The sequence below is a fragment of the Cherax quadricarinatus genome, chromosome 7 (assembly GCF_038502225.1).
Source record: "Cherax quadricarinatus isolate ZL_2023a chromosome 7, ASM3850222v1, whole genome shotgun sequence".
Classification (NCBI taxonomy): Eukaryota; Metazoa; Arthropoda; class Malacostraca; order Decapoda; family Parastacidae; genus Cherax; species Cherax quadricarinatus.
This window is the reverse complement of record NC_091298.1, coordinates 15,242,012-15,256,198: the sequence shown is the minus strand read 5'-3', so window position 1 is coordinate 15,256,198 and position 14,187 is coordinate 15,242,012. Positions and strand designations below refer to the sequence as shown.

The 14,187-nt window shown below is 40.1% G+C and overlaps 1 protein-coding gene across 7 annotated transcripts in view; it reads left to right on the top strand.

Moving 5' to 3' along the window:
- The window catches only part of Su(var)2-10 (E3 SUMO-protein ligase Su(var)2-10), a 239,724-nt gene that overhangs the window by 99,798 nt on the left and 125,739 nt on the right, over window positions 1-14,187 (top strand). For all 7 annotated transcript variants that reach the window (XM_070082312.1, XM_070082315.1, XM_070082311.1 and 4 more), the window contains exons 7-8: window positions 5,990-6,122; window positions 7,196-7,430. In XM_070082312.1, coding sequence (XP_069938413.1) covers window positions 5,990-6,122; window positions 7,196-7,430 — 368 coding nt within the window. The remainder of the gene's footprint in view (window positions 1-5,989; window positions 6,123-7,195; window positions 7,431-14,187) is intronic.

Below are 14,187 nucleotides of genomic sequence, written 5' to 3'. Positions count from 1 at the left end.
TCCCTTCCCTCCTGTCCCCCATTCACTGCAAACTCAAAATCAGATAAAGTTAATCACAAAGGAGCTCTTTTTTTTTTTTTATAACCTTTACTCATTTAAGCATGAAACAAGTATTCAGTGCTTGTACAACCAAATCCCAAATATTTCTGACTAGAAATGTTTAGTGACCATTCAAATTTGTGGGGGTTATGCTCCTACTGTAGAGGTCTTGCAAAACTAACAATTGCAAATGATGCAAAATGAAACTTGCATAGTAAATTTTATTTCAAATATGAGTTTATTTCACATTTCAAATACCCTGTCTCAATAATATATCTCAATAATCTGTTTAATAATGACATTCATAAGAAAGAATGAGCAGAATATGAAATTTGGGCATTGCAAAGTCAAAGGGTTTAATTTGATTGAAATCTTATTGTTAGTTTGTAGTGGATACTGCCTGAAAGCCCATGGATACCTGGAGTATACCTGAAGAGTGTTTCAGGGGTCAATGCCCCTGCGGCTTGGTCCGAGACCAGGCCTCGTGGTGGATCAGGATCTGATTAACCAGGCTGTTAATGCTGGCCACATGCAAACTGGCATACGAACCACAGCCCGGCTGGTCAGGTATTGACCTCAGGTGCCTGTCCAGTCAGTCAGGGGTCTTCTGGTAATCCCTCTTATGTATGCTGGGAGGCAACTGAACAGTCTTGAGCCCTGGACACTTAGTGTGTTGTCGCTCAGTGTACTCGTGGTGCCTTTGCTCTTCGTTGGGGAATGTTGCATCTCCTGGTAAGTCTTTTGCTTTCATAGGGAGTGATTTTCGTGTGCAGGTTTGGTACTAATCCCTCTAGGATTTTCCAAGTGTATATTATCATGTATCTCTCTCGCCTGCATTCCAGGGAATACAAATCAAGGGACCTCAACCGTTCCCAGTAATTTAGGTGCTTTATCGTACTTACGTGTGTGCTGGGAAAGTTCTTTGTACAATCTCCAGGTCAGCAATTTCGCCTGCCTTGAAGGGGGCAGTTAGTGTACAGCATTATTCCAGCCTAGAGAGAACTAGCTTTTTGAAGAGAATCATCATGGGCTTGGCATCTCTAGTTTTGAAGGTTTTCATTGCCCATCCTATCATTTTCCTATCAGATGCAGTAGACACTATTGTTGTGGCCTTTGAAGGTGAGATCATCTGACATTATCACTCCCAGGTCTTTCACATTACTTTTTCGCTCTATTGTATGGTTAGAATCTGTTGTATACTCTGATAGTTTTAATTTCCTCAAGTTTTCCATATCTGAGTACGTACAACCTCTCCTCACTTAACAACGGAGTTCCGTTCCTAAGACCACGTCGTTAAACAAATTCAGTGCTAAGTGAATAGCATACTGTAATGGTAGTGGGTTTGTGTTAACCACCTTTGATATTGTTTTAATGTCACCTTTGCACCATTTATAACATTTCTGGTATGTTTTTAAATGTTTATATAGTAGAGTACTGTATATTGAAATAAACAGAATAGAGGAAATCAGCTCTAATATACATTATTTAGGTATAAATACGGGTCAGAGAGCCCGTCGTAAGACCGAGACGTCGTTAAATGAGTACATCGCTAAGTGAGGAGAGGCTGTAGTTGAAATCTCTCTTCATTGAACTTGGCATTGTTTTGAGTGGCCCATTTGAAGATTTGGTTGATGTCCACTTGGAGTCTTGTGTTTACAAGTTTATTGGGTGTTCCTGCAGAGCGGGGTTCAATGATAAGGCTTCGGAGGCTTCTTTATATGCAAAATCTGGGGTACACAGGCAGTGTGTTAAGTGCCCATGGCCCAGGAGGGCCATGCCCAGCGAGGGAGAGAGGAGTAGGCCTTGTTGACTGAGTGAAGGACACAGTGAGAGAGAGGCAGGGCTGGGCATAGTGCAGTGGCATGGGCCTATAGGTGACAACCACGAGCAAGGTGTGTAATATGAACTCAGCTGGCAGACAGCATAGGCTATCTATGCAGACAGTACAAGCTGTCTACATTCGCTCAGCCATGCACCAATATGGTCATCCCTGACCATGACTGGCTGTAAAAAAAAACTCGTCTCTCTCTCATGAGAACAGGGCATAGAACACAAAATAAAAACATATATATACATATAGATAGTAGGTTGGTAAACAGCAACTGCCCAGGGAGGTACTACTGTCCTGCCAGGTGAGTGTAAAACAAAAGCCTGTAATTGTTTTACATGATGGTAGGATTGCTGGTGTCCTTTTTTCTGTCTCATAAACATGCAAGATTTCAGGTACATCTTGATACTTCTACTTACACTTAGGTCACACTACGCATACATATGCTAGTATATATATATACACACCCCTCTGGGTTTTCTGCTATTTTCTTTCTAGTTCTTGCTCTTGTTTATTTCCTCTTATCTCCATGGGAAAGTGGAACAGAATTCTTCCTCCGTAAGCCATGCATGTTGTAAGAGGCGACTAAAATGCCTGGGGCAAGGGGCTAGTAACCCCTTCTCTTGTATAAATTACTAAATTTAAAAAGAGAAACTTTAGTTTTTCCTTTTTGGGCCACCCTGCCTTGGCGGGATATGGCCAGTTTGTTTGAATAAAAAATATACATGAACATGGAAAAAAAAACTTTCTACAGGGAGGGAGGAAAAAAGCAGGTGGGGTATGCTAAACATCATGGTCTAAGGCAGTGATCGTCGATGGGCATCACTGCATGCCTTACTGCATCTGGACAGATGCTGCAACACAGGAGACATCGCTGCGGCTGAGATGTGACGTAACAGGGTACAGTCTCCTCTGGAACGATGAAGCAGTCATCGTAGGAGTCGCTGTAGGTTTCACTCAACCTGGGGCACAACCTGCTGGTGCCCTCGAGTGAGGCGTCATCAGTACTCGGCAACTGGGCAGGACTTCTTCTGGCAAGTGACTCAGGAGGACATTTTTCGACTGGTACTGTCGCTGGGGCTGTCACTGCCGGCGAGTTGTGGCAGAGATGGCTCGGCGAAGCATCTGGGAGTCGTAACATCATATACCATACTGCAGTGAGCGGGCTAACAGTCAAAGTGACATCATCTTTGTGCAGGAGCTCACTGAAGCTGTGACAGGAGGCAGACAATCGCCTGCCGATGGGCTAACTGCGTCTTGACGAGTGTCATTCTCTCGGCAGTTGGAGTTATAGCAGAGGTTAGTCTAAGTGTCCCCAGACTTGTTTCTCTACATATAACTGCACTCTGACGGTCTGGGGGTGAAGTGAAACAAATCTCGATGGGAATCGTATCAGGTACGATTTTGCAGGGCATCACAAGCAGCGAACATAAAAAGCTTTTTGTACAAGAGGTTCAGACGCTTGGGGCTGACTAATGTCAGCTGTCAAATGCGCGGGGTCACACCGAGTGACAGGCAACACAATGGTCTGGGCGCAGACTTGTGATCCACACAGCTGGGCTCAAGACCACACAGGACATAAAGAAAACTGCACACACCCACACTGCACATGCAGTTCTACATGGCTTACTAGCATATGACTCTTTTTCTGTGCAAAAATCGACACCACTATATACATGAACATGTGAGAACACTGACTGAGAGGAATTAATTAACACATGACATATATCTTCTCTCTTCTCGACAACACAATATATTGCTCACTGTGAAACTAAGACTGTCGATCAGGCGTAGGTCGTAAGGTGATGTCATGGGGTGACATCGTGAGGTGACGTCAGCAACATGGTGACGTTGCAGACTTCTCGAGGGGACGATGTCAGGCAGACATTGTGAAGTCGGGCAGCAACATCAGTGGAGTGATGCGGCAGCAGACCACAGCATGTGGCTTGGGACGTCTGGCTTGGTAACTCACGTGGCTTGTAGATCAATGTTGCATGCTCCACGTAGCTTTGTGATCCACGTGGCTTCATCCACATGTGGCCTTTGATCTACGTGGCTTGGTGATCGACGTGGCTTGGTGATCCACATAGCTTTGAGTGGCCTCGGGCACTCGGATACACAGCTCTTGCAATGAATTCACATGGAAAACAGCAGAAAACACAGCAGAGAGAGTGATGGCATGGTGGTGTAGTGTGATGGTAGGCGAGTGAGGTGTGAGTGAGGCAAGGAACCTGGCCGCTTCCTCTCCCACATACCCACTTGGAGAAACATCCACACTGGACACTGAAATCACCACAAACTCACCTCTGACTTGCTGGAATAGCCGTGCTGAGCTGAAAACCAGCAGCAGAAACATACAAGTGACGCTGAACACGTGACTTAAGAAACAGTATGGGGCGCTGTGGCGTGGAGTTCCAGGGACGCCACTTACATTTCTCAAAGAAATTTGGCAAATTTCAGCCTGGATCCTGCGTGTATCTGTGTCTGGATGCTGAAATGTGCAAACACGACATCAGGATAACTCGTTGAGAGACGGATGCTTCTTGTGTGGGTTGATGAAGTGACGACAACTTCGTTCCTCTTCCTTCCCTCCTCCGGCAACACAACCACTGCACAGTGGGGTTCAGTGATAAGGCTTTGAAGGCTTCTTACTTTATTTGCAAAATCTGGGGTACACAGGCAGTGTGTTAAGTGCCCATTGCCCAGGAGGGCCATGCCCAGCGAGGGAGAGAGGAATAGGCCTTGTTGACTGAGTGAAGGCCACTAACAGAGTGAGAGGCAGGCAGGTCTGGGCATACCGAAGTGGCATAGGCTTATAGGTGGCAGCACGAGCAAGGCGCGTAATATGAACTCAGCTGGCAGACAGCATAGGCTGTCTATGCAGACAGTACAGGCTGTCTACACTTGCAGTGTCTTCAATGGATGTCATTGTCATGGCAATTCAAGTGTCATCTGCAAAGGAAGACACAGAGCTATGGCTTGCATCTCTGTCTATGTCAGATATGAGGAATAGAATTTGAGCGGGTACTGTGCCTTGTGGAACAGAGCTTTTCACCATAGTTACCTCAGACTCTTTGTGTTCTGTTTGTCAGGAAGTTATAGATCCATCTACCAACTTTTCCTGTTATTCCTCTATCACACATTTTGTGCGCTATTACACCATGGTCACACTTGTTGAAAGTTTTTGCAAAGTCTGTGTATACTATATCTGTATTTTGTTTATTCTCTGCAGCCTCCAGGACCTTGTCATAGTGGTCCATTAGTTGGGACAGGCAGGAGCAACCTGCTCTAAACCCATGTTGTCCTGGGTTGTGTAACTGATGGGTATCTAGGTGGTTGGCAATTGCACTTCTTAGAAACCTTTCAGAGATTTTTATGATTTTGGAAGTTAGTGCTATCAATCTGTAGTTCTTTGCAATTGCTTTACTGCCACCTTTGTAGAGTGAGGCTATGTCTGTTATTTTTAGTGAGTGTGGGATGACCCTTGTGTCCATGCTCCCTCTCCATAGAATGCTGAAGGCATGTGACAGGGGCTTCTTGCATTTCTTGATGAACACAGAGTTCCAAGAGTCTGGGCCTGGGGCAGAGTGCATGGGCATGTCATTTATGGTCCTTTCAAAGTCTTGTGGTGTTAGTATATTATCCAAGATTTTTGAGATGACGAAATTTTGGGTAGGTCATCAGTGAAAACATTGGATAATCAAAACCCACAAATTTATAGGGACTACTGTTAACAGTATTTCTAATATTAATTAGAGGAAAAAACATATACATGTATTCAAATCCTCATTTCCCAAGGAAAGAAAAGATTTCAAAAGTTATTGTTGATATTTAATGTAAAAGAAAATGTGTGAAGCTAAAAATATTTAAAAATAAAATACGTTAATCACAGTGCTTGTATTTTTCAATTTTGCTCCCATCTCCAGTTGACTTTTTTTTTTTTTAATATTGCATATGCTGTTTTAATGCATTTAGTAATATCTTGTTCACATCAGTAGTTCTAAGACATTTAATTCTTTACAAATGAACATAGCCAAAATATTAATAATAGTGTATACATAAAAATTTGGTTTAATCAGGAATTCTTGAATATGTGTAATTAGTGATGTGGAACATTTGCAGGTATCTTGGGCTTCGGAATATGGTCGTTGCTACGTCATATCTGTTTATTTAGTACAGAAGTTGTCCTCGGATGACTTACTTCAGAGACTTAAAAATAGAGGAGCCAAAATTGCTGATTTTACTAGATCACTTAGTGAGTATTGCTAAAGTTTTCTTTGTTGATTGTCAAATTTTATTCATGCAAGAAAGTTATGATGAATAAATCTTTGTGAGTAATGCTGTGAGAATTGTCACTAAAAAAGTTCCTGGCCAACTTTGTTTTATTAAGGAATCCAATGGTAGTGTTAGCAGGTTAACACTGTAATGTGTTTACATCTATTCTGCTATTTTATGACATTTAATTTCACTGTCCACCAAACATTTGGTTTGGCTATAGACCACTCTAGTTGTCTTATGTTTTTATTGAGGACTGATAAAGTTTGATCTATGCTTTGGGAGGTGAAATATGGTTTTGTGGGGAGTATATTACTTATAAAAGTACATGAGATAAGAATTAGGTTAAGTATTTGAATCATTGAGCAGCAGAAAAGACTAAGCACCATCACTGCCAAAATTTAGGTTAGTGAACAAATCAGTATTTTTCATGTTTGTGGGAATGTGCTGTTCTTCATTGTTTGAATTTGCCACTTACTCTTTCTGCTGCACAACACTCCATGTGTTTTGTTTGGGATATTGGCAGTTTGGAGTGACTATCTAAACTGTCGTATCTGGGTGCCTCTGAAAAGATGATGATTATGTATGAGTGATGGTGAAAGTGTTGACTGAATAATGAAAGATTTTTCTTTCTCTTTGGGTTTTTCTTTCTTTTGGGTCACCCTTCGTTGGTGGGAAACAGCCGACGTGTTAAAAAAAAATATGCAGTGAGAATCTACATGTAGGGTTGAGACTGTTTGCTGAAAACAATATATTTTAATTTAGTTTTAAAGTTCTAGCAGTATAGCCCAATTACTTTTTGTTGGGTTTAAGAGGGGAGTAGAATGAAAAAAGTAAGAGAATTGCATTATATATTGCTGTATTATAAAGATAGCATTTAATAACAAAAAAGTGCATTTAATATTTAATAATTTTTGTTCACTTTATTTTGTATGAAAATATAATAGATTTATAATAGTTACAATATCTGTAGTACTGGTAATAAAAAAATGAATTTGGGTATAGCAAGTAGGTAGGGAGTTACTTTTATCAGATTCACACTATTTTTTTCAGTAAAACAAAAACTACAAGAAGATGCAGATTGTGAAATAGCCACAACGTCTTTACGATGTTCACTCATGTGTCCACTCGGAAAAATGCGAATGATGTTACCATGTCGAGCGAGTACCTGTGATCACCTACAGTGTTTTGATGCATCTCTCTACCTTCAAATGAATGAACGAAAACCCACCTGGACCTGCCCAGTTTGTGACAAACCTGCTCTTTATGACTGTTTAGTCATTGATGGGTTAGTTTTATAAATTATACATTTTCAGTTGGATGCGATTGGTAAAATATTTTCATTAACCATTATTTTTTAGTTAAATGACACCATCCAAATGTTTTCATCTGTCACCATCATAATCTTTTCATGTCCATGGCAGTGGGATGGAATGACATTTTCTCGGAGAATTTATAAGAGCAGTGCCAAAAAAGATATTGAAGATAGTGTAAGGGACACTCATCTATTCAGATTATTCATAGCTGATAATATCTCCAGCCAACACCACCACCACTAAGACAAACCATGGATAGCAGTGTCTCAGCCATTTGATAAAATAAGTGTGAATCACTCTTCATACACTATATTTTTATGGATAAAATATTCATCCATTCTCTTGTAAACTGCATCCAGTGAAACTTGGAAGAGAACTTAACTAATAAATTCAAAGGTGTCAGATAGTAATCTGAGATTCTTTGCATTCATAACTTCAAGGTAGAGATATAAGGTAGGGTGAGGCAAGGTAAGTAGCTAACTTTCAAAATAGAACCTTAAGTTTGTACATTACACATATGCACTACCAGATTGACAGCTCTTGTAAGAAATTAACAACTGTAGTACACTATTGCAATAGTAATACAGTACTTAAATCTGATGAAAAATAGGCTCAGTTTTGAAAGTAGTAACTACGGAAGATTAAGTATTAAAGTTACATAAAGCGCCTAGAAAAGTTTCGTCTCAAATTCATTTAGGCAAAATATATAAAAAGAAATCAAGAAACTTTTTTTTCCCCCTTAGCCCTTAACCCCTTAACTGTCCAAACGTAGATCTACGTTCTTACCGCTGGCATTCCAAATGTAGATCAACACTATTTTTCCTGCCTCCAAATTTGGGACGATTGGCCTTAGATGCCTGGTCAGTATAGAATGGGTCTTAACACTTGGTGTGCACAGTATTAAAAAAAATATCGGACCATTTAGTACCTTGTGGGAGCACCAGTTCAACGACCCCTACCCCGCCTTCCTTCCCCTACAGATTTAAATGCTCTTCATGTCATTCTACTTTGATCCATTCTCTCTAAATGACCAAACCACCTCAACAACCCCTCTTCAGCCCTCTGACTAATACTTTTATTAACTCCACACCTTCTCCTAATTTCCACACTCCGAATTTTCTGCATAATATTTACATCACACGTTGCCCTTAGACAGGACATCTCCACTGCCTCCAGCCGCCTCCTCGCTGCTGCATTCACAACCCAAGCTTCACACCCATATAAGAGTGTTGGTACTACTATACTTTCATACATTCCCTTCTTTGCCTCCATAGATAACGTTTTTTGTCTCCACATATACCTCAACGCACCACTCACCTTTTTTCCCTCACCAATTCTATGATTAACCTCATCCTTCATAAATCCATCCGCTGACACGTCAACTCCCAAGTATCTGAAAACATTCACTTCTTCCATACTCCTCCTCTCCAATTTGATATCCAATTTTTCTTCATCTAAACCATTTCATACCCTCATCACCTTAATCTTTTCTATGTTCACTTTCAACTTTCTACCTTTACACACACTCCCAAACTCATCTACTAACCTTTGCAATTTTTCTTTAGAATCTCTCATAAGCATAGTATCATCAGCAAAAAGCAACTGTGTCAATTCCCATTTTGTATTTGATTCCCCATAATTTAATCCCACACCTCTCCCGAACACCCTAGCATTTACTTCTTTTACAACCCCATCTATAAATATATTAAACAACCATGGTGACATTACACATCCCTGTCTAAGACCTACTTTTACCGGGAAGTAGTCTCCCTCTCTTCTACACACCCTAACCTGAGCCTCACTATTCTCATAAAAACTCTTTACAGCATTTATTAACTTACCACCTATTCCATATACTGTACATGTACTTGCAACATCTGCCACATTGCTCCCCTATCCACTCTATCATATGCCTTTTCTAAATCCATAAATGCAATAAAAACTTCCCTACCTTTATCTAAATACTGTTCACATATATGCTTCAATGTAAACACTTGATCTACACATCCGGTCACTCTGAAACCACCTTGCTCATCTGCAATCCTACATTCTGTCTTACCTCTAATTCTTTCAGTTATAACCCTACCTTACACATTTCCTGGTATACTCAGTAAACTTATTCCTCTATAATTTTTACAATCTCTTTTGTCCCCCTTCCCTTTATATAAAGGGACTATACATGCTCTCTGCCAATCCCTAGGTACCTTCCCCTCTTTCATACATTCATTAAACAAAAATACCAACCACTCCAACACTATATCTTCCCCCTGCTTTTAATATTTCTGTCATGATCCTGTCAGTACCAGCTGCTTTACCCCCTTTCACTCTACATAATGCCTCATGCACCTCCCCCACACTCGCATCCTGTTCTTCTTCACTCCTAAAAGATGGTATACCTCCCTGTCCAGTACATGAAATTACCGCTTCCCTTTCTTCGTCGACATTTAAAAGTTCCTCAAAATATTCTCGCCATCTACCCAAAACCTCCATCTCCCCATCTACTAACTCCCCTACTCTGTTTTTAACTGATAAATCCATTTGTTCTCTAGGCTTTCTTAACTTGTTTAACTCCAAAATTTTTTCTTATTTTCATTAAAATTTCTTGACAGTGCCTATCCCACTCTATCATCTGCTCTCCTTTTGCACACTGTCACCACTCTCCTTACCTTTCTTTTACTCTCCATATACTCTACTCTTCTTATAACGCTTCTGCTTTGTAAAAAATTCTCATAAGCTGCCTTTTTCTCTTTTATCACACCCTTTACTTCATCATTCCACCAATCACTCCTCTTTCCTTCTGCACTCACCCTCCTATAACTGCAAACTTCTAATACTGCATTTTTATAACTATTACAACCCTCTTCAACCCCCCCCCCCCCACTACTCATACTTGCACTAGCCCACCTTTCTGCCAATAGTTGCTTATATCTCACCCGAACTTCCTCCTCCCTTAGTTTATACACTTTTACGTCCCTCTTGCTTGTTTTTGCCATTTTCCTCTTTTCCCATATACCTCTTACTCTAACTGTAGCTACAACTAAATAATGATCCGATATATCAGTTGCCCCTCTGTAAACGTGTACATTCTGGAGCCTACCCATCAACCTTTTATCCACCAATACATATTCTAAGAAACTACTTTTATTATGTGCTATATCATACCTTGTATATTTATTTATTCTCTTCTTCATAAAATATGTATTACTTATTACCAAACCTCTTTTTACACATAGCTCAATTAAAGGCTCCCCTTTTTCATTTACCCCTGGCACCCCAAATTTACCTACTACTCCCTCCACAACATTTTTGTCCACTTTAGCATTGAAATCCCCTACCACCATTACTCTCACACTTGGTCCAAAACTCCCCACACATTCACTCAACATTTCCCAAAATCTCTCTCTCTCCTCTACACTTCTCTCTTCTCCAGGTGCATATACGCTTACTATAACCCACTTGTCACATCCAACCTTTATTTTACTCCACATTATTCTTGAATTAATACATTTGTAGTCCCTCTTTTCCTGCCATAACTTATCCTTCAACATTATTGCTACTCCTTCTTTAGCTCTAACTCTGTTTGAAACCCCTGACCTAATCCCATTTATTCCTCTCCACTGAAACTCTCCCACCCCCTTCAGCTTTGTTTCACTTAAAGCCAGGACATCCAGCTTCTTCTCATTCATAACATCCACAATCATCTCTTTCTTATCATTCGCACAACTTCCACGCACATTCAGACTTCCCACTTTGACAATTTTCTTCTTATTCTTTTTAGTAATTATTACAGGAAAAGGGGTTACTAGCCCATTGTTCTCGGCATTTTAGTTGACTTTTACAACACGCATGGCTTACAGAGGAAAGATTCTTATTCCACTTCCCCATGGATATAAAAGGAAAAGTAATAAGACCAAGAACTATTAGGATAAAATAAAAGAAAACTCCGATGAGTGTGTATAAATAAACGTGTACATGTATGTGTAGTGTGATCTAAGTGTAAGTAGAAGTAGCAAGACATACCTGTAATCTTGCATATTTATGACACAGACAAAAGGCACCAGCAATCCTACCATCATGTAAAACAGTTACAGGCTTTCGTTTCACACTCACTTGGCAGAATGGTAGAACCCCCCTGGGTGGTTGCTGTCTACCAACCTACTACATATACACAAATTATTTATAGGTCACAGCAATGTTTTAGACATGCTGGAGTATATATACTCCTTGAAGCATGGTGTTAAGATGAGTGTCACTAAAGTGCTGACAGTGCAGCAGTGGAGTGACACTTGACATTCCTGGACTGCTGTAGGGAACCCTTGGTTTATTTGTTTTCACTGTTACAAACATGTCTGTCTGTCTAGCTTTGTCTGCTTATCTGTCTTTCTGTCTGCCTGTGTGTCTCTTGTCTTTATGTCTGCTTGTGTGTCTGTCTGTCTGCTTGTCTCTGTCTCAGAAAACGGTTCATGAACCAACAGGTATTACACAGTGATGCAGAATCGTCACATCTGATTCCTGATCAAGTGAAAATGCGTATTACTTGCCAGTCATGCTTATTGCGCTTTATATCATCTACAAGCATAATATAGTACTTTGTCTGGATTTTTCTGGGGAACTTCTAGGCAATTTACACTATGTATGGTAATTGTAGTATGTACTTATGTGTACCTGTGAGAGAGACAGACAGAGGCAGATACAGATGGAGAGAGAGCCAAAGTCAGCCAGCCAGCCAACCAGCTGGCCTGCCGAATATGTATTACACGTAAGAACATAAGAAAGGAGGATCACTGCAGCAGGCCTGTTGGCCCATACTAGGCAGGTCCTTTACAATTCATCCCACTAACAAAACATTTGCCCAACCCGATTTTCAATGCTACCCAAGAAATAAGCTCTGATGTGCAAGTCCCACTCAAATCCAACCCCTCCCACTCATGTACTTATCCAACCTAAATTTGAAACTACCCAAAGTCCTAGCCTCAATAACCCAACTAGGTAGACTGTTCCACTCATCAACTACCCTATTTCCAAACCAATACTTTCCTGTGTCCTTTCTAAGTCTAAACTTATCTAATTTAAATCCATTACTGCGGGTTCTCTCTTGGAGAGATATCCTCAAGACCTTATTAATATCCAGAATTGTTTCTCTTTACCTAGGGCATAGGTTATTGGACATTCTGGCAGGATGATACTTCCAGTGGTATCAAAAATGAAAAGATGTTGGACATGGGTTATTATTGAGGTTTTTGATAATTCCTCAACCACTTGTGGCACATCACAAAGCCACTAAACTCAGGGTCAACATCACCTTCCTCTTAACCCTTTGAGGGTCCGTCCCGTAGATCTACGGCTTTGTAGCCATGGTCCAAGCCATAGATCTACGCCATGAGTTCAGCTCGCTCAGATAACCTGTGAGCAGTAAATTTGGGCCTAGTTATGAGAGAACACATCTGTGTGGTAAGTGTGCACCACATAAAGCAAAACCTGCAGTATGTAATGAGAAAAAAAACTATGACCGTAATTTTGGATTAAAACATCGACTTCACTGTTATTTTTTTTGTACGTTTTTTACAGTTGTATTCGAGATTTCTTGGTCTCGTTTGATAGAACAAAAAATATATTACAGAAATAGAGATGATTTTGATTGATTTTAGTACTGAAAATGGCTTGAAACTGAACTCAAAGTAGTGGAAATGTTCAGTTTTTGCCCACATTCGAGAGTAAACAAATATCATGAGTCTAATATGCGTCAGCTGGTGGGTCTAATATACGTTCATGAATGTGCTGATTTTATTTATACAATTATTACAACATTGCATTACAGTAAATCTTCTATTTTTTGGTGTGAATAAAAACTCATTGTGAATAAAACATCAAAATGGAATTCATTTGTAAAGCCTCAAAATGTAACTAATAAACAAAGGAAATGTTAGTTTAGTGCCAGGAAAGCCTGCGTTGTTCATTCAGGACCCTGTTTTGAAATTGGAATATTTTGAACTTTGTGTTAAATTGGCCAAATAAAAAATTTCTGATCACTTTATTGGGTACTTGAAACAGTTGATTGGGCAATTTCTTGTGCTCAGTCGATAGAATAGAAATAGTATTAATAAAATAGCTAAGAATTTGGTGAACTGGAATAATCTAATTGGCCTAAAATGGGAGTCAAAGTTGGCAAAATCGCCGATGCATCAATATTGCTGACGCATCAAAATTCGTGAGAGTAATTTAGTCAGTTTTCCATCAAATTTTGTACTTTTTGCTTCATTACCTTTAGAAAAAGATTTTCTACCATTTCATGATAAAAAATAAAAATTGTTTTTTTTGAAAATTCTTAGACCCTGGCTACCACTCTGAGATTTGGCCTCTGGACCTTCAAAGGGTTAAAAGAGGAGTGTTAATATGACATGACATCAGTGAATCCCTGGTGTTTGCCACACTATTTGCTCTGGCTGGTGCTCAGTTGAGCTGGTGCTCCCACAAGGTACTAAGTGGTTCCAGACTTTTTTATGCTGCGCATACCAAGTGCGGCAGGTGCGGTGCGCAGAGTTAAAAAAAAAAAAGAAAAAATATGAAAATTGAATTACTTACCAAAAAAAAAAAATAGCTGAGCTTTCTGGCAACACTCTGGTATAATTATCATCATTATACGATGTTTCTACAAGGAATTAGTCATTTATAACATGCATGGTGACAGCGCCTTGCGTAGCTTGCGCACTGATGCGGCTTTTTTTTTCC